The sequence below is a fragment of the Rhynchophorus ferrugineus genome, unplaced genomic scaffold (assembly GCF_030347505.1).
Source record: "Rhynchophorus ferrugineus isolate W39M unplaced genomic scaffold, kcgeb_rfMv2 rfM12, whole genome shotgun sequence".
NCBI classification, from domain to species: domain Eukaryota; kingdom Metazoa; phylum Arthropoda; class Insecta; order Coleoptera; family Curculionidae; genus Rhynchophorus; species Rhynchophorus ferrugineus.
This window is the reverse complement of record NW_027472591.1, coordinates 616581-643106: the sequence shown is the minus strand read 5'-3', so window position 1 is coordinate 643106 and position 26526 is coordinate 616581. Positions and strand designations below refer to the sequence as shown.

Genomic DNA, 26526 nt, shown 5'->3' with positions numbered 1-26526 from the left:
GTTCTGTTTTAATTGGTCAGCATATATAATACTTTATTCAACCGCAAAATCCGTATAGAGTTCGTCCTTGGCGTTTGAGGGCGTATACTACATCCATTGCGATAACGGTTTTCCTTTTGGCGTGTTCGGTATATGTAACGGCATCTCTGATGACGTTTTCCAAAAACACTTTTAAAACACCTCTGGTCTCTTCGTAAATCAGACCAGATATACGTTTTACGCCGCCTCGTCTAGCCAATCTTCTGATGGCGGGTTTTGTAATACCTTAGATATTATCAGGAAGCACTTTGCGATGCCGCCTAGCGCCTCCTTTTCCCAAACCTTTACCACCTTTACCTCTGCCTGTCATGATTTATTCAATTTAGTATTAAAAAAAGTCAAATTTATAATCGAATTTTACGGCGTACACCTGGAATACCACAGATAGCTATTTAATTTTCAAACCCTACCATGGGTTTTGTTGAGTTCGAATCGGGTCCCGCCAACAGATGGTAGCCGGACCAATCAGAATATCTTCACACATTATAAAAAGGGAAATTTCCTTGACACCTTCGATCAGTTTCATAAAGTCCGTTGGCGGTTGCTGTTGTAATTCTTCCTACACGTTTGAAGTCAGACCCGTTTGGACGATGGCTTGTACCAAGTAAACTGCTCGAAAATCAACAGGAGGTAAGACTCCCGGAAAGCAAAGCCAGGAAAAGCGCTCCCGGTACCGGTGAGGCTAAAAAATCGCATCGTTACAGACCCGGTACGGTCGCTCTAAGAGAAATCCGACGCTATCAGAATAGTACCGAATTATCGATTAGGAAATTGCCTTTCCAACGATTGGTTCGCGAAATCGCTCAGGATTTCAAGACCGATTTGCGGTTCCAAAGTTTGGCAGTCATGGCTTTGCAAGAAGCTAGCGAGGTCGATTTGGTTGGTCTCCTTGAAGACACCAATTTGTGTGCGATCCATGCTAAACGAGTAACCTGTATCATGCCTAAGGACATTCAATTAGCCAGACGTATTAGAGGCGAACTTGCATAAATGCTTTGGCTGTCATATATTAAAGTCGTTTTCTGTACTTATATAAAAAACGGTTCTTTTAAGAAACACCAACTTCTGTTAGAAAAAGGAGATTCATATTTTTTCTGTGTATATAACTTTTTAGTTATGATATTTGTGAATTGAATTTAGTACATTATTCTCACAAATATATTGTGAATATTGAGAAATCCTTAGTAAATAAGGTGTGAAAACCTGCTGGATTGACTTGAAGTTTATATCACGATAAGAAAGTAGTATCACATATACTGTTATTATGCTACCGTAAAGGAATGAATATATAAAATAAATTAATTTTTTTCTGGGTATTTTACATTTTTATGAACGATTACTATATTTTAATTTACTTGACTTTGTATATATCCTTTGTTCTTAACAGTAGTTTATTTCATTTTTTCTTCTTTAAACATTTTGGGGCTCTGAAAAGAGACGTTTTCCACCCTTCATATTATTATGATCATCAGAACTGGTATATTTAGTGACAGCTTTGGTACCTTCACTAACGGCGTGCTTAGCCAATTCACAGGGTAGCAATAACCTAACGGCGGTTTGGATTTCTCTGCTCGTGATGGTCGATTTTTTATTGTAATGGGCGAGGCGCGACGTTTCGGCGGCTATCCTTTTGAATATATCGTGCATGAAAGAATTCATAATCGACATGGCCTTGCTGGAAATAGCCGTATCGGGATGAACCTGCTTTAAAACTTTGTATATGTAAATCGCTCAGCTTTCCTTCCTCGTGCGTTTCTTTTTCTTGTCGCCCTTAGATATATTTTTCTGGACTTTTCCGGCTTTATTGGCCGCCTTACCGCTTGTCTTTGGTGGCATTTCGAAATAAAAATCACGACGTCTCACGTACCTCAAAGAATTCTAATCTAAAAAATGCCTTTTATTCTAGAAATTATAACATTCCAAGGAACACTTCTAAGCCCCACCCACATCCCGAGTTAAAGTCTGGTTGGTCGCGTATAATATACCGAGTTTCGCTCGCGAACAAAATTCGAGGGTGATCTGTAAGAAATTTCCAGTATCGTTTTTGATTTAAAGGTGAGCAGTACCTAACAACGATCGAGATTAACATATCCGGAGGTATTAAAGGTGGAAAAGTGAAGGGAAAGGCGAAGTCTCGTTCCAATCGCGCAGGATTACAATTTCCTGTCGGTCGTATTCACCGACTTCTAAGGAAAGGAAATTACCCCGAAAACGAAGGGGCCGGTGCTCCCGTCTACTTAGCTGCCGTAATGGAATATTTGGCGACCGAAGTTCTCGAGTTGGCAGGTAACGCCGCTAGAGACAACAAGAAAACAAGAATTATCCCTAGGCATTTACAATTGGCCATCAGAAATGAAGAACTGGAAAACTCCTCTTCGGTGTTACCATAGCCCAGGGCGGCGTTCTACCAAACATCCAGGCCGTATTGTTACCGAAAAAAGCAGATAGTAAAACCAAATAAGTTACATGAGCCTTAGGGCTTTTGGGTCGTACAAAAACCTTTTAACTATCGGTCATTTTCAGGACCACCAAGATAATAAAACAAAAAAAGAAATTTAATATTAAAACTCATATTATAACTTGCTTTTACTAATTATTTAAACTACCCTAATAAACAGTTTAAGTATTTTAAAGATTGTTTTATGGGCGTGAAAGATTTTTCTAGCGGTTCTCCTTTAGTAAAATCAGCCGTATTATGACATCTCGCCTTGTATATAATCTATGTAATTAAAGATAAATTAGTGGGTCGGTCCATTAAGTAAGTATAGAGTTTTGGAATCAAAACCCTCAAATAATTAGGGCCAAACGGCCATCATTTATATCTCTTCTGTTGATCTCTCGATATTACCTGTTTTATATTTGCCACGTTTACGATACGGAATTACAGCATTAATACTGTGAATTGTACTTAAATTATTATTTTAGATAAAATTATGATGATTGTAATGATTATAATGATTATAATGTTATACTTAAATCGTAATAGAGCTTCAATTTTTTAAATATTGACAAATATGTGGTTCTGAAAAGAGCCGTTGTATAATTTTTGTAAAATTAATTTTGAGTGTCACGTTTCACGTTAGTTCGCGAATAAACTATGCGGCTTAACCTCCAAACCGGTATAATGTACGTCCTTGGCGTTTCAAGGTGTATACCACAACCATTGTGGTAACGGTTTTCCTTTTGGCGTGTTCGGTATATGTAACGGTATCTCTGATGACGTCTTCCAAAAACACTTTTATAACACCTCTGGTCTCTTCGTAAATCAGACCAGATATACGTTTTACGCCGCCTCGTCTAGCTAATCTTCTGATGGCGGGCTTCGTAATACATTGGATATTATAACGAGGCACTTTACGATGCCCCTTGGCTCCTCCTTTTCCCAAACCTTTACCACCTTTACCTCCGCCGGTCATATTTTATCCAACCTAATACAAAAAAAAATAAATGATCTCGAATAAGTAGCGCGCCCACAACACGGGTGCTACGGAGAACTGTTGTCGATTCCTTTCAATAAGCCCGGATTTGTAGACTTGGGACTGAGTTCCGCCCACTAGCACAAAACGGACCAATCAGATTAGATAACACGTTATAAAAAGGACTCTCAGATTTTATAACCAAATCAGTTCGAAAGAGGTCGCCATCGTTTGCGTTTGATACTTATTGTCATTATCACTAATTTAAAAATATGTCTCGTACCAAGCAAACTGCGCGAAGATCAACAGGAGGTAAAGCTCCTAGGAAACAAGCGGCAAGGAAAAGCGCTCCAGCTACCAGTGGCGTTAAAAAACCACATCGCTACCGACCCATGATGGTCGCTTTGCGGGAGATTCGTCGTTATCAAAAGAGCACCGAATTATTGATTAGGAAATTACCTTTCCAACGATTGGTTCCCGAAATCGCTCAAGACTTCAAGATTGATTTACGTTTTCAAAATTCGGCGGTGATGGCTTTACAAGAGGCCAGCGAAGCTTATTTAGTCGGACTTTTTGAGGATACTAATTAATCTGCGATACATGCAAAGCGAGTAACCATCATGTCCAAGGATATTCAGCTAGCCAGACGTATAAAGGCGAACGTGCCTAAGCTTTATTTTCTATCATTTATAATACACTAATTATATTCGTATTTTGCAACAAAAAAAAAACGGTTCTTTTCAGAACCACCTAAATTTAATTAAAGACAAAGAAGATATTTCAATTAATATTCTTTTATCAATATTTAAATAAACACTACACTAAAGGTGTTACAGATTTTTATCTCAGAATTATATTCGACTACATGTTAGTTATTAATAACAGTCGGTGTAGTTATACGCATTGTTTTTAAAACTAAAGAAAAAATAATGTAATGACTAATAACCAAAGAATAACAATATACTGCTGATAACAAAATTTGTATTTCAATATTGGATACTACAACATACTGGAATTTTTTAAAGATTATTTCTATTTTTATTTATCTAAATTGTGGCTCTGAAAAGAACCGTTTTCTCCTTTATGATATTCAAGGCTTATGGTTTACTTAGAACTGGTATATCTAGTGACGGCTTTGGTACCTTCACTAACGGCGTGCTTAGCCAATTCACCGGTCAGCAATAATGGGCCGGCAGTTTGGTTTTCTCTGCTTGTGATTGTAGATCCTTTATTGTAATGAGCGAGACGGGACGCTTCGGCGGCAATCCTTTCGAATATATCGTTCACGAAAGAATTCATGATCGAAATGGCCTTGTTGGAGATACCCGTATCGGGATGAAATTGCTTTAAAACTTTGTAAATGTAGATCGCGTAGCTTTCCTTCCTGTTGCGTTTCTTTTTCTTATCACTTTTGGAGATATTTTTCTGAGCCTTACCGGCCTTTTTGGCCGCTTTACCGCTTATTTTCGGAGGCATTTGGAATAAATATTACGATATTAGACGATCCACGAAAAGAAATAGACTAAAATAAATTTCAGGAAACTCTAGAATTTATAAGCCCCTTAAATAAACTCCTAAGCCCCGCCTATTATCTGAGTTAGCCTCTCATTGGTAGCGTACGAGATCATGCGTTCGGTTTACGAATAAAATTCGTTGCTTGTATGTTGGCGATTTTAATACCGATTTTAACTTTAAGGGGAGCGAGTTTTAGAAACAATCGATAGTGAAATGTCCGGACGTGGTAAAGGCGGAAAAGTGAAGGGAATCCCTCTATCCCCGAAGGATCGTCGTCTGGTATACAATACGCAGGATCTTTAAACGTGAGGCGTATATGCGGCACGTCTTCTATCACCGATGGTTCGTTATCCGGTATACAATAGGAAGAACCTTTAATCGTGGAGCGTATTTGCGGTACGTCCCCTATCACCCATGGGTCGTCATCCGGTATACAATAGGCAGAACCTTTAAAGGTGGTGCCTAATTGCGGCACGTCCTCTACCCCTGATGTGTCGTCATCCGATAGACAATAGGTAAAATAGTTAATCGTGGGGTATATTTGCGACACGCACTCTATCCAAGAAGAGTCGTCATCTGTTATACAATAGGGCGAACAATTAAACGTGGGTTGTATTTGCGTCACGTCCTCGGTTTCCAAAGTGTCGTCAACCGGCATAAAATAGGCAGAACTTTTGAACGTGGGGCGCAATTGCGGCACGTCCTCTAGCTCCCATGGGTCGTAATACGGTATACAATAGGCAGAACTTTTAAACGTAGGGCGTATTGCAGGTACGCATTCCAACACGAAAGGTCGTCATCCGGTATACAATAGGCAGAACTTTTAAACGTAGGGCGTAATTGCGGCTCGTCCTCAATGGCCGATGAGTCGTCATCCGGTATACAATAGGCAGAACGTTTAAAGGTGGGGCGTATTTGGGTCACGTCCTCGGTTCCCGAAGTGTCGTAATCCGTTATAAAATAGGTAGGTAAAATAGGTAAATTTTGAACGTGGAGCGTAACCGATGAGTCGTCATCCGGTATAAAATAGGCAAAACCTTTAAAGGTGGTGCGTAATTGCGGCACTACCTCTATCACCGATGGGTCGTCATCCGGTAGACAATAGGTAAAATAGATAAGCGTGGCGCATATTTGCGGCACGAACTCTATCCCCGAAGAGTCGTCATCTGGTAAAGAATAGGGCGAACACTTAGACGTGGTGTGTTTTTGCGACACGTCCTCGTTCCCTGAAGTGTTGTCATCCGGTATACAATAGTCAGAGATTTTAAACGTGGGGCACAATTGCGGCACGTTCTCTATCATCCATGGGTCGTCTTAAGGTATACAATATGCAGAGTTTTAAACATGGGCGTAATTGCGGCAGGTCCTCCCTCCTCGATGTGCCGTCATCCGGTTTTCATTAGGCCAAACAGTTAAACGTGAGGCATATTTGCGACACGCACTCTATCCCAGGAGGGTCGTCATCTGGTGTACAATAGGCCAAACAGTTAAACGTGGGGCATATTTGCCTCACGCACTCTATCTAAGTAGGGTCGTCATCTGGTATACAAAAAGGCTAACAATTGCACGTCATCCGGTATACAATAGGCAGAACGTTTAAGCGTGGGGCGTATATTCCTTGCGTCCTCGGTCCCCGAAGTGCGGTCACCCGGTATTCAATAGGCAGAAACATGGTGGTAATCGAGGCACGTCCTCTCTCTCCGATGTACCGTCATCCGGTTAATATTAGGCCAAACAGTTAATCGTGGTTCATGTTTGAGATACGCACTCTATACCCGGAGGGTCGTCATCTGATATACAATAGGCCAAACAGTTAAACGTACGGGCATAGTTGCGACTCGCATTCTATCCCCTAAGTATCGTCATTCGATATACAATAGGCAGAAATTCTATACGTGGGGCGTAACTGCGGCACGTCCTCTATCACTCATGGGTCGTCCTACAGTATACAATAGGCAGAACGTTAAAAGGTGAGGCGTATTGACAGCACTCATTCTAACCCAAAAGTGTCGTCATCTGGTATACAATAGGCCGAACGTTTAAACGTGGCGCGTATTTGTGGCACGTCCTCTATACCCGAAGGGTCGTCATACCTTATACAATATGCCGAACTCTTAAACGTGGGTCGTATTTGCGGCACGCCCTCTATCCACGAATGGTCGTCATTTTTTAAAAATATTCAGAAAATTTAAACGTGGGAGGTATTTTCGTCACGTCCTCTATCCCCGAAGGTTCGTCATCCGGTATTCAATAGGCCAAACAGTTAAACTTAGGGGCATATTTGCGAAACGCATTCTATCATCGAAAGTTCGTTATCCGGTATACAATGGGTAGAACCGTTAAACGTGGGACATATTTGCGATAAGGACTTTATCCCCGAAGGGTGGCCATCCGGTATACAATAGGCCAAACAGTTAAACGTATGGGCATATTTACGACACGCAGAACCTTTAAATGTGGGGCATATTTGCGGCACCCGCTCTATCATCGAAGGGTCATCATCCGGTATACAATAATCAGAACCGTTAAACGTGGGGTGTATTTGCGGCACGTCCTCTATCTCTGATAGGTCGTCATCAGGTATACAATAGGCCGAATCGTTAAATTTGGGGCGTATTTGCGACACGCACTCTATACCCGAAGCATCGTCATCAGGTATACAATAGGTAAAATAGTTAAACGTGGGGCATATTTGCAACACGCACTCTATCCCCGAAAAGTCGTCATCTGGTATAAAATAGGACAAACAGTTAAACGTGTGGCGTATTTGCGTCACGTCCTCTGTCCTCGAAGTGTCGTCAGCCGGTATACAATATGCAGAAATTTTGAACGTGGGGCGTGATTGCGGCACGTCCTCTATCACCGATGAGTCGTCATCCGGTATATAACATGCAGAACTTTAAGTCGTGGGGCGTATTGGCAGCACGCATTTTATATCCGAAGGGTCGCCATCCGGTATACGCCGAACCGTTAAACGTAGGGCTTATTTGCGGCACGTCCTCTCTCCTTGAAGAGTCGTCATCCGGTATACAATAGGTCGAGCGGTTTAACGTGGGGCTCATTTGCGACACGCAGTCCAACCCGAAGTGTTTTCATCCGGTATACAATGGGCGGAACCTTTAAACGTGGGGCATACTGGCTTCACGGCCTCGGTCCCCGAAGTGTCGTCATCTACAATAGGCAGAACTTTCAAAAGTGGGGCGTAATTGCGGCTCGTCCTCTATCCCCGATGTGTTGTCATCTGGTTTTCATTAGGCCAAACGGTTATACGTGCGGCATATTTGCGACACGCACTCTATCCCCGGAGGGTCGTCATCCGGTATACAAAAGGCCGAATCGTTAAACTTGGGGCGTTCTGTCCCTGAAGGGTCGTCATCCGGTATACAATAGGGCGAAGAGTTAAATGTGGGGTGTACTTACGTCACGTCCAAGATTCCCGAAGTTTCGTCCAATAGGTAAAATGGTTAAGCGTGGGGCAAATTTGCGGCACGAACTCTATCTCCGAAGAGTCGTCATCTAGTATACAATAGGGCGAACACTTAGACGTGGTGTGAATTTGCGACACGTCCTCGGTCCCGAAGTGTCGTCATTCGGTATACAATAGGCAGAACATTTAAACGTGGGGCTTAATTGCGACACGTCTTCTATCACCGATGGGTCGTCATCCGGTAATAATAGGCAGAACTTTTAGACGTGGGGCATATTGGCAGCCCGCATTCCAACCCCGGAGAGTTGTCATCCGGTATATAATAGGCCGAAAAGTCTAACGTGGGACTTATTTGTGGCACTCCCTCTATGCTCGAACGGTCGTTATCCGGTATACAATAGGTCCAACCTTCAAATGTGGTGTGAATTTGCGTCTCGTACTATGTCCCCGACGAGTCGTCATCCGGTATACAACAGGCAGAACTTTTAAACGTGGGGCATATTGGCAGTACGCATTCTAAATCCGAAGGGTCGTTATCCGGTATACAAAAGGCCGAACAGTTAAACGTAGGGGCATATTGGCGACACGCATTCTATCCGCTAAGAGTCGTCATCTGCTATACAATAGGCCGAACAGTTAAACGAGGGGCATATTTGCGTCACGTTCTCGATCCGCGAAGTGTCGTCATCTGGTATACAATAGAACAAACCATTTAACGTGGGGCGTATTTGTGGCACGTCCTCTATCCCTGAAGAGTCGTAATCCGTTATAAAATAGGAAGAACCGTTAAACGTGAGGCGCATTTGCGACACACGCTCTATCCCCGAAATTTCGTCATCTGGTATACAATAAACCGAACCTTTACACTTGGCGGCGTATTTGCGGCACTTCCTCTATCACCGAACGGTCGTTATCCGGTATACAATAGGCCTAACCGTTAAATGTGAGGCGTATTTATGTCACGCACTCTATCCCCAAATGGTCGTCATCCGGTGTAAAATAGGCAGAACCGTTATACGTGGGGCTTATTTGTTGCATGCCTTCTATCTCCGAACGGTCGTTATCCGGTATACAATAGGCCGAACCGTTAAACGTGGGGCGTATTTGCATCACCCACTCTTTCCCCGAATGGTCGTTATCCGGTATACAATAAGCCGAACCGTTAAACGTGGGGCGTATTTGCGTCACGTCCACGATCCGCGAAGAGTCGTCATCCGGTATACAACAGGCTAAACAGTTAAACGTAGGGGAATATTTGTGACACGCAAATTCCCAAAGGGCCGTCATCCGGTATACAATAAGGCGAACAGTTAAGCGTGGGGCGCACTGGCGACACACGCTCTATCCCCGAAGTGTCGTCATCTGGTATAAAATAGACCGAAATTTAAAACAGTGGGGCGTAAATGCGGCACGTCCTCGATCCGTGAAGAGTCGTCGTCCGGTATAAAATAGGCCAAACGGTTACACGTGGGGCATATTTGCGACACGCATTCTATTCCTGAAGGGTCGCCATCCATTATACAATAGGCTGAACCGTTGAACGTGGGGCGTATTTGCGTCATGCACTCTATCCCTGAATGGTCGTCATCCGGTATACAATAGGCAGAACCGTTATACGTAGGGCTTATTTGCGGCATGCCTTCTATCCCCGAACGGTCGTTATCCGGTATACAATAGGCCGAACTGTTAAACGAGGGGCATATTTGCGACAAATCCTCGATCCCCGAGTCACCCGGTATACAATAGGAGGAACAGTTAAACGTAAGGGAATATTTGCGACATAAATTCTATCCCCTAAGAGTCGTCATCTGCTATAAAATAGGTCGAACCGTTAAACGTGGGGCTTATTTGCCGCACGCACTCTACCATCGAAAGGTCGTCATCCGTTATGGTGTAGGTCGAGCCGCTAAACGTGTGGCGCATTTGCGGCACGCCCTCTATAATCAAAAAGTCGTCATCCGGTATACAATAGGCAGAACCGTTAAACGGGCATATTTGCGGCACGCACTCTACCATCGAAATATCGTCAGCCGGTATACAATAGGTAGAACTTTTAAACGTGGGGCGTATTGCAAGCACGCATTATAACCCCGAAGGGTCGTCATCCGGTATACAATAGACCGAACATTTAAACGTGGGGCTTATTTGGTGCACGCATCCTATCATCGAAAGGTCGTAATCCGGTATACAATGGGTAGAACCGTTAAACGTGGGACATATTTGCGACACGCACTCTATCCCCGAAGCATCGTCATCTGGTGTACAATAGGGCAAACAGTTAGACGTGGGGCGTAATTGCAGCTCGTCCTCTATCACCGATGAGTCGTCATCCAGTTTACAATAGGCAGAACTGTTAAACGTGGGGCGTATTTGCGACACGCCCTCGATCCCCGAAGTTTGCTCATCCGGTATACAAAGGTAGAACCTTTAAACGTAGTGCGTATTTGCGTCACGTCCTCTGTCCCCGAAGTATCGTCATCCGGTATACAATTGGCAGAACTCTTAAGCGTGGGGCACACTGGCGACATACGCTCTATCCCCGAAGTGTCGTGATCTGGTATACAATAGACCGAAACTTTAATCGAGGGGCGTATTTGCGACACTAACTATCCCCAAAGGGTGGTCATCCGATATAAATTAGGCCAAACAGTTAAACGTAAGGGCACATTCGCGACACGCATTCTATCCCCTAAGAGTCGTCATCTGCTATAAAATAGGCCGAACCGTTAAATGTGGGGCATATTTGCGTCACGTCTTCGATCCGCGAAGTGTCGTCATCTGGTATACAATAGACCGAACCATTTAACGTGGGGAGTATTTGCGGCCCGCCCTCTATCCCCGAAGAGTCGTCATCCGGTGTACAATAGGACAAACAGTTATACGTGGGGCATATTTGCGACACGCAGTCTATTCCTGAAGGGTCTTTATTCGTTATACAATAGGCTAAACCGCTAAACATGGGGCGTATTTGTCCCACGCGCTCTATCCCCGTAGGGTCGTCATCCGGTATAAAATAGGCAGAACTTTTACACGAGGAGCGTATTGGCAGCACGTATTCTATACCAGAAAGGTCGTCATCTGTTATACAATAGGCCGAACCGTTAAACGGCCGTATTTGCGGCACGTCCTCTGCCATCCAAAAGTCGTCATCCGGTATACAATAGGCCGAACATTTAAACGTGGGGCTTATTTGCGGCACGCACTCTACCATCGAAAAGTCGTCATCCGGTATAGAGTAGGTCGAGCCGCTAAACGTGGGGCGCATTTGCGACACGCACTCCAACCCGAAGTGTCGTTATCCGGGATACAATGGGCGGAATCTTTAAATGTGAGGCGTATTTGCGGCACGCCCTCTATAATCGAAAAATCGTCATCCGGTATACAATAGGCAAAACCGTTAAACGGGCGTATTTGCGGCACGCACTATATCCTAGAAGGATCGACATCCACTTTACAATAGGTGGAATCCTTAAACGTGGGGCGCATTTGCGACACGCACTCTATCCCCGAATTGTCGTCACCCGGTATACAATAGGCCGAACTTTAAAACATGGGGCTTATTTGCGGCACGCACTCTATCATCGAAAGGTCGTCATCCGGTATACAATGGGTAAAATAGTTAAACGTGGGGCATATTTGCGACACGTCCTCTATTCCCGAAGTTTGCTCATCCGGTATACAAAAGGTAGAACCTTCAAACGTAGTGCGTATTTGCGTCACGTTCTCTGTCCCCGAAGTGACGTCATCCGGTATACAATAGGCAGAAATATTAAGCGTGGTGCGAATTGGCAGCACGCATTCTATACCCGAAGGGCAGTCATCCGGTATACGGCGAACCGTTAAATGTAGGGATTATTTGCGGCACGTCCTCTATCTCTGAAGTGTCATAATCCGGTATACAATAGGTCAAGCCGTTAAACGTGGGGCGCATTTGCCACATGCACTCCAAACGGAAATGTCGTCATCCGGTATACAATGGGCGGAACCTTTAAATGTGAGGCGTATATGCGGCACGTCCTCTATCCCTGAAGGGTTGTCATCTGGTATACAATAGGCCGAATCGTTAAACGTGGGGCCAATTTGCCTCACTAACTCTCTACCCGAAGGGTCGTCATCCGGTATAAAATAGGCCAAACAGCTTCACGTGGGGCATATTTGCGACACAAATTCTATACCTGAAGGGTCGCTATCCGGTAGACAATAGGCCGAACAGTTGAACGTGGGGTATATTTGCGTCACATCCTCGATCCCCGGACTGTCGTCATACGGTATATAATAGGCAGAACCTTTGAAAGTGGGGCGTATTTGCGTCACGTCCTCGGTCCCCGAAGTGTCGTCATCCGGTATACAATAGGCAGAACATTTAAACGTGGGGCGTAATTGCGGCACGTCCTCTATCACCGATGGGTCGTCATCCGGTATACAATAGGCCGTATCGTTAAAATTTAGGCGTATTTGCGTCATGTCCTCGAATCTCGAAGTTTGCTCATCCGGTATACAAAAGACAGAACTTTCAAAGATGGTGCGTATTAGCGTCATGTCCTCTGCCTCCAAAGAGTCGTCATCCGGTAAACAATAGGCAGAACCTTTAAATGTGTGGCATATTTGCGGCACCCGCTCTACCATCGAAGGTTCGTCATCCGGTATACAACAATCAGAACCGTTAAACGTGGGGCGTATTTGCGCCACGTCTTCTATCTCTGAAAGGTTTTCATCAGGTATACAATAGGCCGAATCGTTAAATTTGGGGCGTATTTGCGACACGCACTCTATACCCGAAGCGTCGTCATCAGTTATACAATAGGTAAAATAGTTAAACGTGGGGCATATTTGTAACACGCACTCTATCCCCGAACAGTCGTCATCTGGTATACAATAGGACAAACAGTTAAACGTGGGGCGTATTTACATCATGTCCTCGATGCCCGAAGTTTATTAATCCGGTATACAAAACGTGGAACCTTCAAACGTGGTGCGTATTTGCGTCACGTCTTCTGTCCCCGAAGTGTCATCATCCGGTATACAATATGCAGAACTTTTAAACGTTGGGCGTATTGGCAGCAGGCATTCTAACCCCGAAGTGTCGTCATCCGGTATACAAGTGGCCGAACCGTTAAACATGGGGCGTATTTGCGTCACGTGCTTGATCCCTGAAGTGTCCTCATTCGATATACAATAGGAAGAACCTTTAAACGTGGGGAGTATTTGCGGTATGTCCTCTATCACCGATGGATTGTCATTTGGTATAAATTAGGCCGAATCGTTAAACGTGGGGCGTATTTGCGGCACTAACACTATCCCCAAAGGGTCGTTATCCGGTATACATTAGGCCAAACAGTTATACGTAAGGACATATCGGCTACACCTATTCTATCCCCTAAGAGTTGTCATCTGCTCTAAATAGGCCAAACCGTTAATCGTGGGGCATATTTGCGTCACGTCCTCGATGCGTAAAGTGTCGTCATCTGGTGTGCAATAGACCCCGAATGGTTGTCATCCGGTATACAATAAGCAGAACCGTTATACGTGGGACCTATTTGCGCCACTAACTCTATCGCCGAAGAGTCGTCATCCGGTATACAATAGGACACACAGTTAAACGTGGGGCGTATTTGCCTCACGCTCTCTATCCCCGTAGGTTCGTCATCCGGTATAAAATAGGCAGAACTATTAAACGAAGGGCATATTGGTAGCACGCATTCTACACCAGAAAGCTCGTCATCCGGTATATAATAGGCCGAACAGTTAAACGGGCGTATTTGCGGCACGCACTCTATCCTAGGAGGATCGTCATCCAATATACAATAGGCCGAACTTTAAAACGTGGGGCTTATTTGCGGCACGCACTCTACCATCGAAAGTTCGTCATCTGTTTTAGAGTAGGTCGAGCCGCTAAACGTGTGGCGCATTTGCGTTGCTTTAAACGAGCGTATTTGCGGCACGCCCTCTATCCTAGAACGATCGTCATCCGGTTTAAAATAGTTCGAACCGTTAATAGTGGGGCTTAATTGCGGCACACACTCTACCATCGAAATGTCGTCAGCCGGTGTACAATAGGTAGAAACGTTAAACGTGGGGCATATTTGCGACACGCACTCTATTCCTGAAGGGTTATCATCCGACATACAATAGGCCGAACTGTTAAACGTGGCGCGTATTTGCGACACGTCCTCGATCCCCGAAGTATCGTTATCCGGTATACATTAGGCAGAACTTTTAAGCGTAGGGCGTAATTCCGGCCCGTCCTCAATCGCCGATGAGTCGTCATCCGGTATACAATAGGCAGAACGTTTAAACGTGGGGCGTATTTGGGTCACGTACTCGGTTCCCAAAGTGTCGTCATCCGGTATAAAATAGGTAAACTTTTGAACGTGGGGCGTAATTGCGATACGTTCCCTATCGCCGCTGGGTCGTCATCCGGTATAGAATAGAAAGAACCTTTAAACGTGAGGCGTATTGGCAGCACGCATTCAATTCCCGAAGGGTCGTCATCCGGTATACAATAGGCCGAACTTTAAAACGTGGGGCTTATTTGCGGCACGCACTCTACCATCGAAAGTTCGTCATCCGGTATACAATGGGTAAAATAGTTAAACGTGGGGCATATTTGCGTCACGTCCTCGATCCCCGAAGTGTCGTTATCCGGTATACATTAGGCAGAATTTTTAAGCGTAGGGCGTAATTGCGGCACGTCTTTTATCCCCGATGTGTAAACATACGGTAGAAAATAGGTAAAATAGTTAAATGTGGGGCATATCTGCGACACGCACTTTATCCCCGAAGAATCGTCATCTGGCATACAACAAGGCGAACAGTTAAACGTGGGGCGTATTAGTTGCACGCCCTCTGTCCTTGAAGGGTCGTCATCCGGTATACAATAGGGCGAACAGTTAAACGTGAAGCCTACTTGCGTCACTAATCCTATCCCCGGAGTGTCATCCTCTGGTATACAAGAGGCCGAACCGTTAAAGGTGGGGCGTATTTGCAGCACGTCCTCTATCCCTGAAGGGTCGTCATCTGGTATACAATAGGGCGAAGAGTTAAACGTGAAGCCTACTTGCGTCACTAATCCTATCCCCGGAGTGTCATCCTCTGGTATACAATAGGCCGAACCGTTAAATGTGGGGCTTATTTGCGACACGAACTCTATCCCCGATGTGTCGTCATCCGGTAGACAATAGGGCGAACACTTAGACGTGGTGTGTATTTGCGACACGTCCTCGGTCCCCGAAGTGTCGTCATCCGGTATACAATAGGCAGAAATTTTAAACATGGGGCGCAATTGCGGCACGTCCTCTATCATCCATGGGTCGTCATAAGATATACAGTATGCAGAACTTTGAAACGTGGCAGCACGTCCTCAATATCAGGAGGGTCGTCATCTGGTATACAACAGGCCGAAACGTTGAACGTTTGGCGTATTTGCGTCACGACTTTGATACCCGAAGTGTCGTCATCCGGTATACAATATGTAGAAATTTTAAACGTGGGGCGTATTGGCAGCACGCATTCTAACCCCGAAGGGTCGTCATCCGATATACAAAAGGCCAAACCGTTATACGTGGGGCGTATTTGCGTCACGTTTTTGATCCCAGGAGTGTCGTCATTCGATTTACAATAGGAAGAACCTTTAAACGTGGGGCGTATTTGCGGTACGTCCTCTATCACCGATGGGTCGTCATCCGGTGCACAATAGGACGAATCGTTAAACTTGGGGCGTATTTGTGGCACGTCCTCTGTCCCTGAAGGGTCATTATCCGGTATAAAATAGGGCGAAGAGTTAAATGTGGGGCGTAATTGCCCGGAGAATGACAACCAAGGAAATGATAACCGCAGACAGACTCGCGAGAGAAGCAACTGCAAACGAAGGAATATTACTGGAAAACCACGGATGGATCAGCACCAGAACCATCAATAGAATCAAGGAAGGAAAAGTAAAAAGAAGATGGCAAATGCATTGAGAGAAATCCATTAAAGGAAGAACCCTCTACAAATACTGCCAAAAGGTGGGGAGATGAAATATAGGACTGAGCAGGAAGGCTGTACAACTGATGAGAGGACACGGAAATATGCAAGCCTACCTGCACAGATTTAAATTAAAGGAGACCGATGGACTCTGCGAGTGTCGCACAGGTCCAGAAGACACGATGAATATATTGGAGACATGCGAAATTGGGAAATGGGTAGAGGCCCGAAATGGGCATCGGACAGCCGACGGGAACTACCAGTTAAGGAACGCAGAGGGAATAGTAAACAAGGAAACCGTCACAGAGATCAACGCGTGGTCCGACACGTTGATCGATTATGAGGAAAATTATACCCAGGATGCTGGCGTGCAAGAAAGGGGCCAGTTAGAGATCAATGAGGAAATATGATAGGGAAGTAGCGAATGAAGTGCGCAATAGCATCGCGACGTGGTAGAAAAGGCGCTCGGAGACCAGTCCATGAGCCGTTCCCGAGACTTACGTAGGAAACACCAGCTTAGAGCTTTTACAAGCACTTGAGCTATAGACAAATGGTCTACATTTCAAATGTCCCTGAAGGGTCATTATCCGGTATACAATAGGGCGAAGAGTTAAATGTGGGGCGTAATAGCGGCATGTTCTCTATCACCCATGGGTCGTCATACGGTATACAATAGGTAGAACTTTTAGCCGTGGGGCGTATTGCAGGTACGCTTTCTAACTCCGAAGGGTCATCATCCGGTAAAAAATAGGCCGAACCGTTTAACGGGAGGCACATTTTCGACAGGCACTCTATCCCCGAAGGATCGTTATCGGGTATACAATAGGCCAAACTGTTAAACGTGGGGCGTATTTGCGACACGTCCTCGATCCCCGAAGTTTCGTAATTCGGTATACAATAGGCAGAACTTTTAAAAGTGGGGCGTAATTGCGGCACGTCCTCTATCACCCATGGGTGGTCCTACGGTATACAATAGGTAGAACTATTAATCTTGGGGCGTATTGCAGGCGCGCATTCTAACCCCGAAGGATCGTCATCGGGTAATCAATAGGGCGAACTGTTAAACGTGGGGCGTATTTGCGACACGTCCTCGATCCCCGAAGTGTCTTTATCCGGTATAAAATAGGTAGAACGTTTGAACGTGGTGCTTAATTGCGGGTCGTCCACTATCGCCGATGGGTCGTCAACCGGTATACAATAGGCAGAACATTTAAATGTGTGGCGTATTAGCGGCATGTCCTCTATCATCGAAGGGTCGTCATCCCTTATACAATAGGCCAAAAACTTAAACGAGGAGCTTATTTGCGGCACGTCCTCTATCCCCTAAGTGGTCATCTTCCGGTATACATTAGGCCAAACTTTTAAACGTGGGGCGTATTTGCGGCTCGCATTCTATAATCGAAAGTTCGTTATCCGGTATAAAATCGGTAGAACCGTTAAACGTCGGGCATATTTGCGGTATGGACCCTATCCCCGAAGGGTGGCCATCCGGTATACAATAGGCTGAACCGTTAAACTTGGGCCGTTTTTGGGGCACACCCTCTATCACGGAAGGGTCGTCATCTGGTATAAAATAGGCAGAATCTTTAAACGTGGGACGTATTTGCTGCACGACCTCTATCCCTGATGTTTCGTCATCCGGTAAACAATAGGTAAAATAGTTAAACGTGTTGCATACTTGCGACACGCACTTTATCCCCGAAGAGTCGTCATCCGATATACAATAGACCGAACCGTTTAACTTGGGGCATATTTGCGACACGCACTTTATCCCCGCAGAATCGTTATCAGGTATATAATAAGGCGAACAGTTAAACGTGGGGCGTATTCGTGGCACGTCCTCTGTCCCTGAAGGATCGTCATCCGGTATAAAATAGGGCGAACAATAAAATGTGGTGTTTATTTGCGTCACGTCCTCGATTCCCGAAGTGTCGTCATTCGGTATACAATAGGCAGAACATTTAAACGTGGGGCGTATTGGCCTCACGTCCTCGGTCCCCGAAGTGTCGTCCTTTATCACCGATGGGTCGTCATCCGGTAGACATTAGGTGAAATAGTTAAGCGTGGGGCATATTTGCGACACGAACTCAATCCCCGATGTGTCGTCATCCGGTAGACAATAGCTAAAATAGTTAAGCGTCGGGCATATTTGCGTCACGAACTCTATCCCCGATGTGTCGTCATCCGGTAGACAATAGGTAAAATAGTTAAACGTGGGGCATATTTGCGACACGAACTCTATCCCCGATGTGTCGTCATCCAGTAGACTATAGGTAAAATAGTTAAGCGTGGGGCATATTTGCGCAACGAACTCTATCCCCGAAGAGTTGTCATCTGGTATACAATAGGGCGAACACTTAGACGTGGTGTGTATTTGCGACACGTCCTCGGCCCCAGAAGTGTCGTCAACCGGTATACAATAGGCAGAACTTTAAACATGGGGCGTAATTGCGGCACGTCTTCTCTCCCCGATGTGCCGTAATCCGGTTTACATTAGGCCAAACAGTTAAACGTGAGGCATGTTTGCGACACGCACTCTATCCCAGGAGGGTCGTCATCTGGTGTACAATAGGGCGAACATTTAGACGTGGTGTGTATTTGGAACACGTCCTCATCCCACGAAGTGTCGTGAACCGGTATACAATAGGCAGAAATTTTAAACGTGGGCCACAATTGCGGCACGTCCTCTATCATCCATGGTTCGCCATAAGGTATACTATATGCAGAACTTTTTAACGTGGGGCGTATTGGCAGCACGCATTCTAACCCCGAAGGGTCGTCATCCGGTATACAATAGGCAGAACTTTAAAAATGGGGCGTAATTGCGGCACGTCCTCTCTCCCCGATGAGGCAGAACTTTCAAACGTGGCGGGTATTTGCGTCACGTCTTGCGTTTGTCTCCAAAGTGTCGTCATCCGGTACACAATAGGCAGAATTTTCAAAGGTGCGGCGTGATTGCGGCACGCCCTCTATCGCCGATGTGTCGTCATCCGGTATACAGTAGGTAGAACTTTTAAACGTGGGGCGTTTTGCAGGCACGCATTCTAACACCGAAAGGTCATCATCCGGTAAAAAATAGGCCGAACCGTTTAATAGGAGGCGTATTTTCGTCATGCACTCCATCCACGAAGGTTCGTCATCGGGTATACAATAGGCAGAACTTTTAAACGTGGGGCGTAATTGCGGCACGTCCTCCATCACCCATGGGTCGTCTTACGCTATACAATAGGTAGAACTATTAAAACTGGGACGTATTGCAGGCGCGCATTCTAACCCCGAATTGTCGTCCTCCGGTATAAAAAAGGCCGGACCGTTTAACGGGAGGGGAATTTTCGACACGCACTCTATCCCCGAAGGATCGTCATCCGATATACAATAGGCCGAACTGTTAATCGTGGGGCCTATTTGCGATATGTCCTCGATATCCGAAGTGTCATCATCCGGTATACAATAATCAGAGCTTTTAAGAATGGGGCGTATTGGCAGCACGCATTCTAACCCCAAAGGGTCGTTATCCGGTATACAATAGGCCAAACCGATAAACGTGGAACGTATTTGCGTGACGTCCTCGAACCCCGAAATCCCGTTATTCGATATACCATAGGCCGAAATTTTATATGTGGGGGGTAAATGCGGCACGTCTTCTATCACCCATGGGTCGTCATACGGTATACAATAGGCAGAATTTTCAAACCTGGGGCGTAAATGCGGCACGCCCTCGACCCGCGAAGAGTCGTCGTCCGGTATAAAATAGGCCAAACAGTTACACGTGAGGCATATTTGCGACACGCATTCTATTCCTGAAGGGTTTGCAGGCACGCATTCTAACACCGAAAGGTCATCATCCGGTAAAAAATAGGCCGAACCGTTTAATAGGAGGCGTATTTTCGTCATGCACTCCATCCACGAAGGTTCGTCATCGGGTATACAATAGGCAGAACTTTTAAACGTGGGGCGTAATTGCGGCACGTCCTCCATCACCCATGGGTCGTCCTACGCTATACAATAGGTATAATCCATTATACAATAGGTCGAACCGTTAAACCTGGGGCGTATTTGGGTCACGCATTCTATCCCCGTAGGGTCGTCATCCGGTACACAATTGGCCGAACCGTTGAACGTGGGGCGTATTTGCGTCATGCACTCTATCCCTGAATGGTCGTCATACGGTATAAAATAGGCAGAACCGTTATACGTGGGGCTTATTTGCGGCATGCCTTCTATCCCCGAACAGTCGTTATCCGGTATATAATATACCGAAATACTAAACGAGGGGCGTATTTGCGACACGTCCTCGATCCACGAGTCATCTGGTATACAATAGGAGGCACAGTTAAACGTAGGGGAATATTTGCGCCCTAAATTCTATCCCCTGAGAGTGGTCACCTGCTATAAAATAGGCCGAATTGTTAAATGTGGGGCGTATTTGCGCCATGTATTCGATCCGTGAATTGTCGCCATCCGGTATAAAAAAGGCAGAACCGTTTAACGTGGGGCGGACTTGCGACACACGATCTATCCCCTAAGAGTCGTCATCCGGTATACAATAGGCCGAACCTTCAAACGTGATGCGTATTTGCTGGCACGTATTCTATCCCGAAGGGTCATCGTCTGGTATACAATAGGCAGAATCTTTAAACGTGGGGCGTATTTGCGGCAGTAATTCTATCACCGAAGGTTCGTCATCCGGTGTAAAATAGGCCGAATAATTAAACGTGGAGCGTACTTTCCCCACGCCCTCTATCACCGATATGTCGTCATCCGGTATACATTAGGTCGAACTGTTATACGTTTGGAGTATTTACGCCCCTAACTCTATCCCCGATGTTTCGTCATCCGGTAGATTATAGGTAAAATAGTTAAACGTGGGGCATATTTGCCACACGCACTCTATCCCCGAACGGTCGTTATCCGTTTAAAATAGACCTAATCCTTAAACTTGGGGCCTATTTGGGCCACTAATTCTACCCCGAAGAGTCGTCATCCGTTATACGATGGGCCAAACCGTTAAACGTGGGGCGTATTTGCGTCACGCACTCTATCCCCTTAGGGCCGTCATCCGGTATAAAATAGGCTAAACCACTAAACGTGAGGCGTATTTGCGTCACATCCTCGATCCCCGAACTGTCGTCATCCGTTATACAAGAGAAAGAACTTTTAAACGTGGGGCGTATTTGCGGCACGCACTCTATCCTAGCAGGATCGTCATCCGGTTTACAATATGTCGAACGTTTAAACGAGGGGCGCTTTTGCGACACGCACTCTATCCCCGAAGTGTCATCATCCGGTTTACAATGGGTCGAACCGTTAAACGAGGGGCGCATTTGCGACACGCACTCCAACCCGAAATGTCTTTATCTGGTATGCAATGGGCGGAACTGTTAAACGGGCGTATTTGCGGCACGCACTCTATCCTAGCAGGATCGTCATCCGGATTACAATATGTCGAACGTTTAAACAAGGGGCGCATTTGCGACACGCACTCTATCCCCGAAGTATCGTCATCCGATATACAATAGGCCGAAGTTATATATGTGGGGAGAATTTGCGGCAAGCACTCTATTATCGAATGGTCGCCATTCGGTATACAAAGGGCCGAACCGTTAAACATGGGGCGTATTTGCGGCACCTCCTCTATCCCTGAAGCGTCGTGATCCGGTATACAATAGGTCGAACCCATAAACGTGGAGCGTATTTGCGCCACGCACCCTATCCCCGAAGGGTCGTCATCCGGTATACAATAATCAGAACCGTTAAACATGGGGCGTATTTGCATCAGGCACTCTATCCTAGAAGGATCGTCATCCGGTATAAAATAGGCCGAACCGTAAAAGGTGGGCCATGTTTGCGGCACACCCTCTAACACGGAAGGGTCGTCATCAGGCATACAATAGGCAGATCGTTAATTTTGGGGCGCATTTGCGACACACACTTTATCTACGAAGTGTCGTAATCTGGTATAAAATAAGTAAAACGGTTAAACGTGGGGCATATTTGCGATACGCACTTTATCCCCGAAGAATCGTCATCTGGTATATAGTAGGTGAAATAGTTAAACGTCGGGCATATTTGCGACACGCACTCTATCCCCGAAGAATCGTCATCTGGTATATAGTAGGTAAAATAGTTAAACGTCGGGCATATTTGCGACACGCACTCTATCCCCGAACAGTCGTCATTTGGTATATAAGAGGACAAACAGCTAAACGTGGGGCGTGTTTGCGTCACGTCCTCGATTCCTGAAGTTTGCTCATACGGTATACAATATTTAGAACCATCCTACGTGGTGCGTATTTGCGTCACGTCTTCTGCCCCGAAGTGTCGTCATCCGGCATACAATAGGCATAACTTTTAAACGTGGGGCATATTAGCGACACGCACACAATCCTCGAACAGTCGTCATCCAATATACAATAGGCAGAACCTTTAAATGTGGGTCGTATTTGCAGCACCTCCTCTATCATCATATGGTCGCCATCCGGTATTCAATAATCAGAACCGTTAACTATGGTGACTACTTGCGGCACGCACTCTATCCTAGAAGGATCGTCATCCGGTATACAGTAGGCCTAACAGTTAAACGTGGGTCGTATTTGCGGCACACCCTCTATCACGGAAGGGTCGTCATCGGGTATACAATAGGCCGAAATGTTAATTTTGGGGCATATTTGCCACACGCAGTCTATCTACGAAGTGTCGTCATCTGGTATACAATAGGTAAAATAGTTAAACGTGGGGCATATTTGCGACACGCACTTTATCCCCGAACAGTCGTCCTCCGGTATACAATAGGACAAACAGTTAAACGTGGGGCGTAGTTGCGACACGTCTTCGATCCCCGAAGTGTCGTCATCTTGTATACAATAGGCAGAAATTTAAACGTGGGGCGTATCGGCGTCACGTCCTCTGTCCCCGAAGTGTCGTCATCCGGTATACAATAGGACAAACAGTTAAACGTTGGACGTATTTGCGGCACGTCCTCTATACCTGAAGGGTCGTGATCCGGTTTACAATAGGGCGAAGAGTTAAATGTGGGGTGTGTTTGCGTTAACGTCCTCGGTCCCGAAGTTTGATCATACGGTATACAATAGGAAGAACATTTAAACGTGATGCATAATTGCGGCTCGTCCTCTATTACCGACGATTCGTCATCCGGTATACAATAGGCAGAACCTTTAAACGTAGTTCGTATTTGGGTCACGTCCTCGGTCCCCGAACTGTCGTCATCCGGTATACAATTCGGACAAGAGGAAGAACTTTTAAACGTGGGGTGTATTTACAGCACGCATTCTATCCCGGAAGGTTCGTCATCCGGTATACAATAGTGCGAACACTAGACGTGGTGCGTATTTGCGTCACGTCCTCGGTACCCGAAGTGTCGTCATCCGGTATACAATAGGCAGAACATTTAAAGTTGGGGCGTATTTGCGTCATGTCCTCGAAGCCCGAAATGCCGTCATTCGATATACAATAGGCTGAAATTTTATGCGTCTGGCGTACTGCAGACACGCATTCTATCACCTATGTGTCGTCTTACGGTGTACAATATGTCGAACCGTTTAACTTGGGGCTCATTTGTAGCACGCCCTCTATCCCCGGACGGTTGTTATACGATATACAATAGGCCGAACCGTTAAACGTGGGGTGTATTTGCGCCACGTCCTCTATTCCCGAAGTTTGCTCATCCGGTATACAAAAGGTAGAACCTTCAAACGTAGTGCGTATTTGCATCACGTCCTCTCTCCCCGAAGTCACGTCATCCGGTATAAAATAGGAAGAACCTTTTAACGTGGTCCGTATTTGCGACACGACCTCTATCACAGAATGGTCGTCATTTGATATAAAATAGGCAGAAACTTTGAACGTGGGGCGTATTTCAGCCACGCACTCTATCATCGAAAGGTCGCCATCCGCTATACAAAAGGCCGAAACGTTAAACATGGGGCGTATTTGCGGCACCTCCTCTATCTCTGAAGGGTCGTGATCCGTTATACAATAGGCTGAACCGATAAACGTCGAGCGTATTTTCGTCGCGTCCTCGAAACCCCAAAATGCCATCATTCGATATACAATAGGCAGAAATTTTATACGTGGGGCGTAATTGCGGCACGTCTTCTATCACCCATGGGTCGTCATACGGTATACAATAGGCAGAAATTGTAAACGTGGAGCGTATTGACATAGCTAATTCTAACCCCGAATGTTCGTCATCCGGTATAAAAAAGCCCGAACCGTTTAACGTGGGGCGTAATTGCGGCTCGTCCTCTATTACCGTTGATTCGTCATCCAGTATAGAATAGGCAGAACCGTTAAACGTGGGGCGTATTTGTGGCTCGTCCTCGATCCCTGAAGGGTCGTCATCCGTTATAAAATAGGCAGAACATTTAAATGTGGGGCGTAATTGCGGCTCGTCCTCTATTACAGTTGATTCGTCATCCAGTATAAAATAGGCAGAACCTTTAAACGTGGGGTGTGTTTTTGTCACGTCCTCTGTCCCCGAAGTGTCGTCATTCGGTATACAATAGACAGAACGTTTAAACGTGGAGCGTATTTGCGACACGTCATCAATCACCCACAGGTTGTAATACGGTATATAACAGGTAGAACATTTAAACCTGGGGCGTATTGCAGATACGCATTCTAACCCCGAAGCGTCATCATCCGTTATACAATAGGCCGAATCGTTAAACTTGGGGCGTATTTGTGGCACACCATCTATCACGGAAGGGTCGTCATCCGGTACACAATAGGCAGAATTTTTAAGCGTTGGGCGTAATTACGGCACCACCTCTATCACCCATGGGTCGTCATACGGTATACAATAAACAGAGATTTAAGCGTGTCGCGTATTGGCAGCACGCATTCTATCGCTGAAGGGTCGTCATTAGGTTTTCATTAGGCCAAACAGTTAAAATGGGTTCTATTTGCGGCACGTCCTCTATCCCCGAAGGGTCGTCGTCTGGTATACAATAGGCCGAACTGTTAAACGCAGGGCGTATTTGCGGCTCGTCCTCTATCCCTGAGGGGTCGTCTTCAGGTATACAATAGTTAGAACCGTTAAATGTGGGGCGTATTTGCGTCACTAAATCTATACCCAAAGGGTCGTCATCCGGTATATATTAGGTCAAACAGTTAAACGTAGGGGCATATTTGAGACGCGCATTCTATCCCCTAAGTGTCGTCATCTGCTTTACAATAGGCCGAACCGTTAAACGTGGGTCGTATGCCGTCATTCGATATACAATAGGCAGAAATTTTATACGAGGGGCGTAATTGCGGCACGCTTTCTATCACCCATGGGTCATCATACGGTATACAATAGGCAGAACTTTTCAACGTGGAGCGTATTTGTGGCACGTCCTCTATCCCTGAAGGATCGTCATCCATTATACAATAGGGCGAACCTTCAAACGTGGGGCGTATTTGCATCACGTCCCGAAACGAATAACCATCATGGTAAAAATGGCAATGAATGGTGGGACGGGCAGTGTGCGGAACATAAACGAGCACTACCTGCACTGAAGAGGAGAATAAGTAGAAGCACGGACAATCAACAAATAGTGAATGAGTACAACGAACGGAAGAGAGACTATCGGAAAATGATACGAGAAAAGAAAAGCGAGCACGACAGTCAGGCGATTAACAACCTGATAGAAACAAACTCGTGGGACGGTATTTGGGAAGCCATCAGAAGAATGGGCATAAGAAGAGGCGAAGTGGTAGCAACGCCTAAAGACGCAGCACTGTAGGCAAGAGAAGCAGCTGAAAAACAAAGAGTGGAGAAATACCACACAGCAATGGACCTGGAGGAAACAGAGCGAACTCGCGAAGTCATGAGCGAGGAATGGCCGGGTACGGAGACTGGCGAGGAAGAAATAACCGAAGGAGATATCGAATCGGTTTTAGAGAACATGAGAATCCGACAGGCAGAAGGGGAAAACCGCATACCAAACGAGCTCCTGAAGAATGTCTGGATCTCGAAAAAACAGGAGTTCCTGACACTGTACAGGAACTGTTACAACGCGCGATACTTTCCTAAGATATGGAAAACGGCCAAACTGTGCTGGTTAAAGAAAAGCGACGGGGGCGAACGACCCATCAGCCTTCTACCAACGCTAGAAAAAGTACTAGACTAAGTACTTAATCAGAGACTACAGGCATTGG

General features: G+C 45.7%; 2 protein-coding genes and 5 pseudogenes across 2 annotated transcripts; 3 read left to right on the top strand and 4 right to left on the bottom strand.

Annotated features, from left to right (window-relative positions):
* Positions 1-8: 8 nt before the first annotated feature.
* Positions 9-349, bottom strand: LOC143205495 (histone H4-like; annotated as a pseudogene).
* A 280-nt stretch (positions 350-629) lies between these two features.
* LOC143205541 (histone H3-like) lies at positions 630-1029 on the top strand (annotated as a pseudogene).
* A 420-nt stretch (positions 1030-1449) lies between these two features.
* Positions 1450-1875, bottom strand: LOC143205569 (histone H2B-like; annotated as a pseudogene).
* Positions 1876-2087: 212 nt separating this feature from the next.
* LOC143205568 (histone H2A-like) lies at positions 2088-2500 on the top strand (annotated as a pseudogene).
* Positions 2501-3143: 643 nt separating this feature from the next.
* Positions 3144-3486, bottom strand: LOC143205502 (histone H4-like). Its single transcript, XM_076418669.1, has one exon. The coding sequence runs from the start codon at positions 3453-3455 to the stop codon at positions 3144-3146; it is 312 nt and encodes a 103-aa protein (XP_076274784.1). The 5' UTR covers positions 3456-3486.
* A 241-nt stretch (positions 3487-3727) lies between these two features.
* LOC143205567 (histone H3-like) lies at positions 3728-4156 on the top strand (annotated as a pseudogene).
* A 403-nt stretch (positions 4157-4559) lies between these two features.
* LOC143205464 (histone H2B-like) lies at positions 4560-4931 on the bottom strand. The gene has a single exon (XM_076418645.1). The coding sequence runs from the start codon at positions 4929-4931 to the stop codon at positions 4560-4562; it is 372 nt and encodes a 123-aa protein (XP_076274760.1).
* Between the last annotated feature and the right edge of the window lie 21595 nt (positions 4932-26526).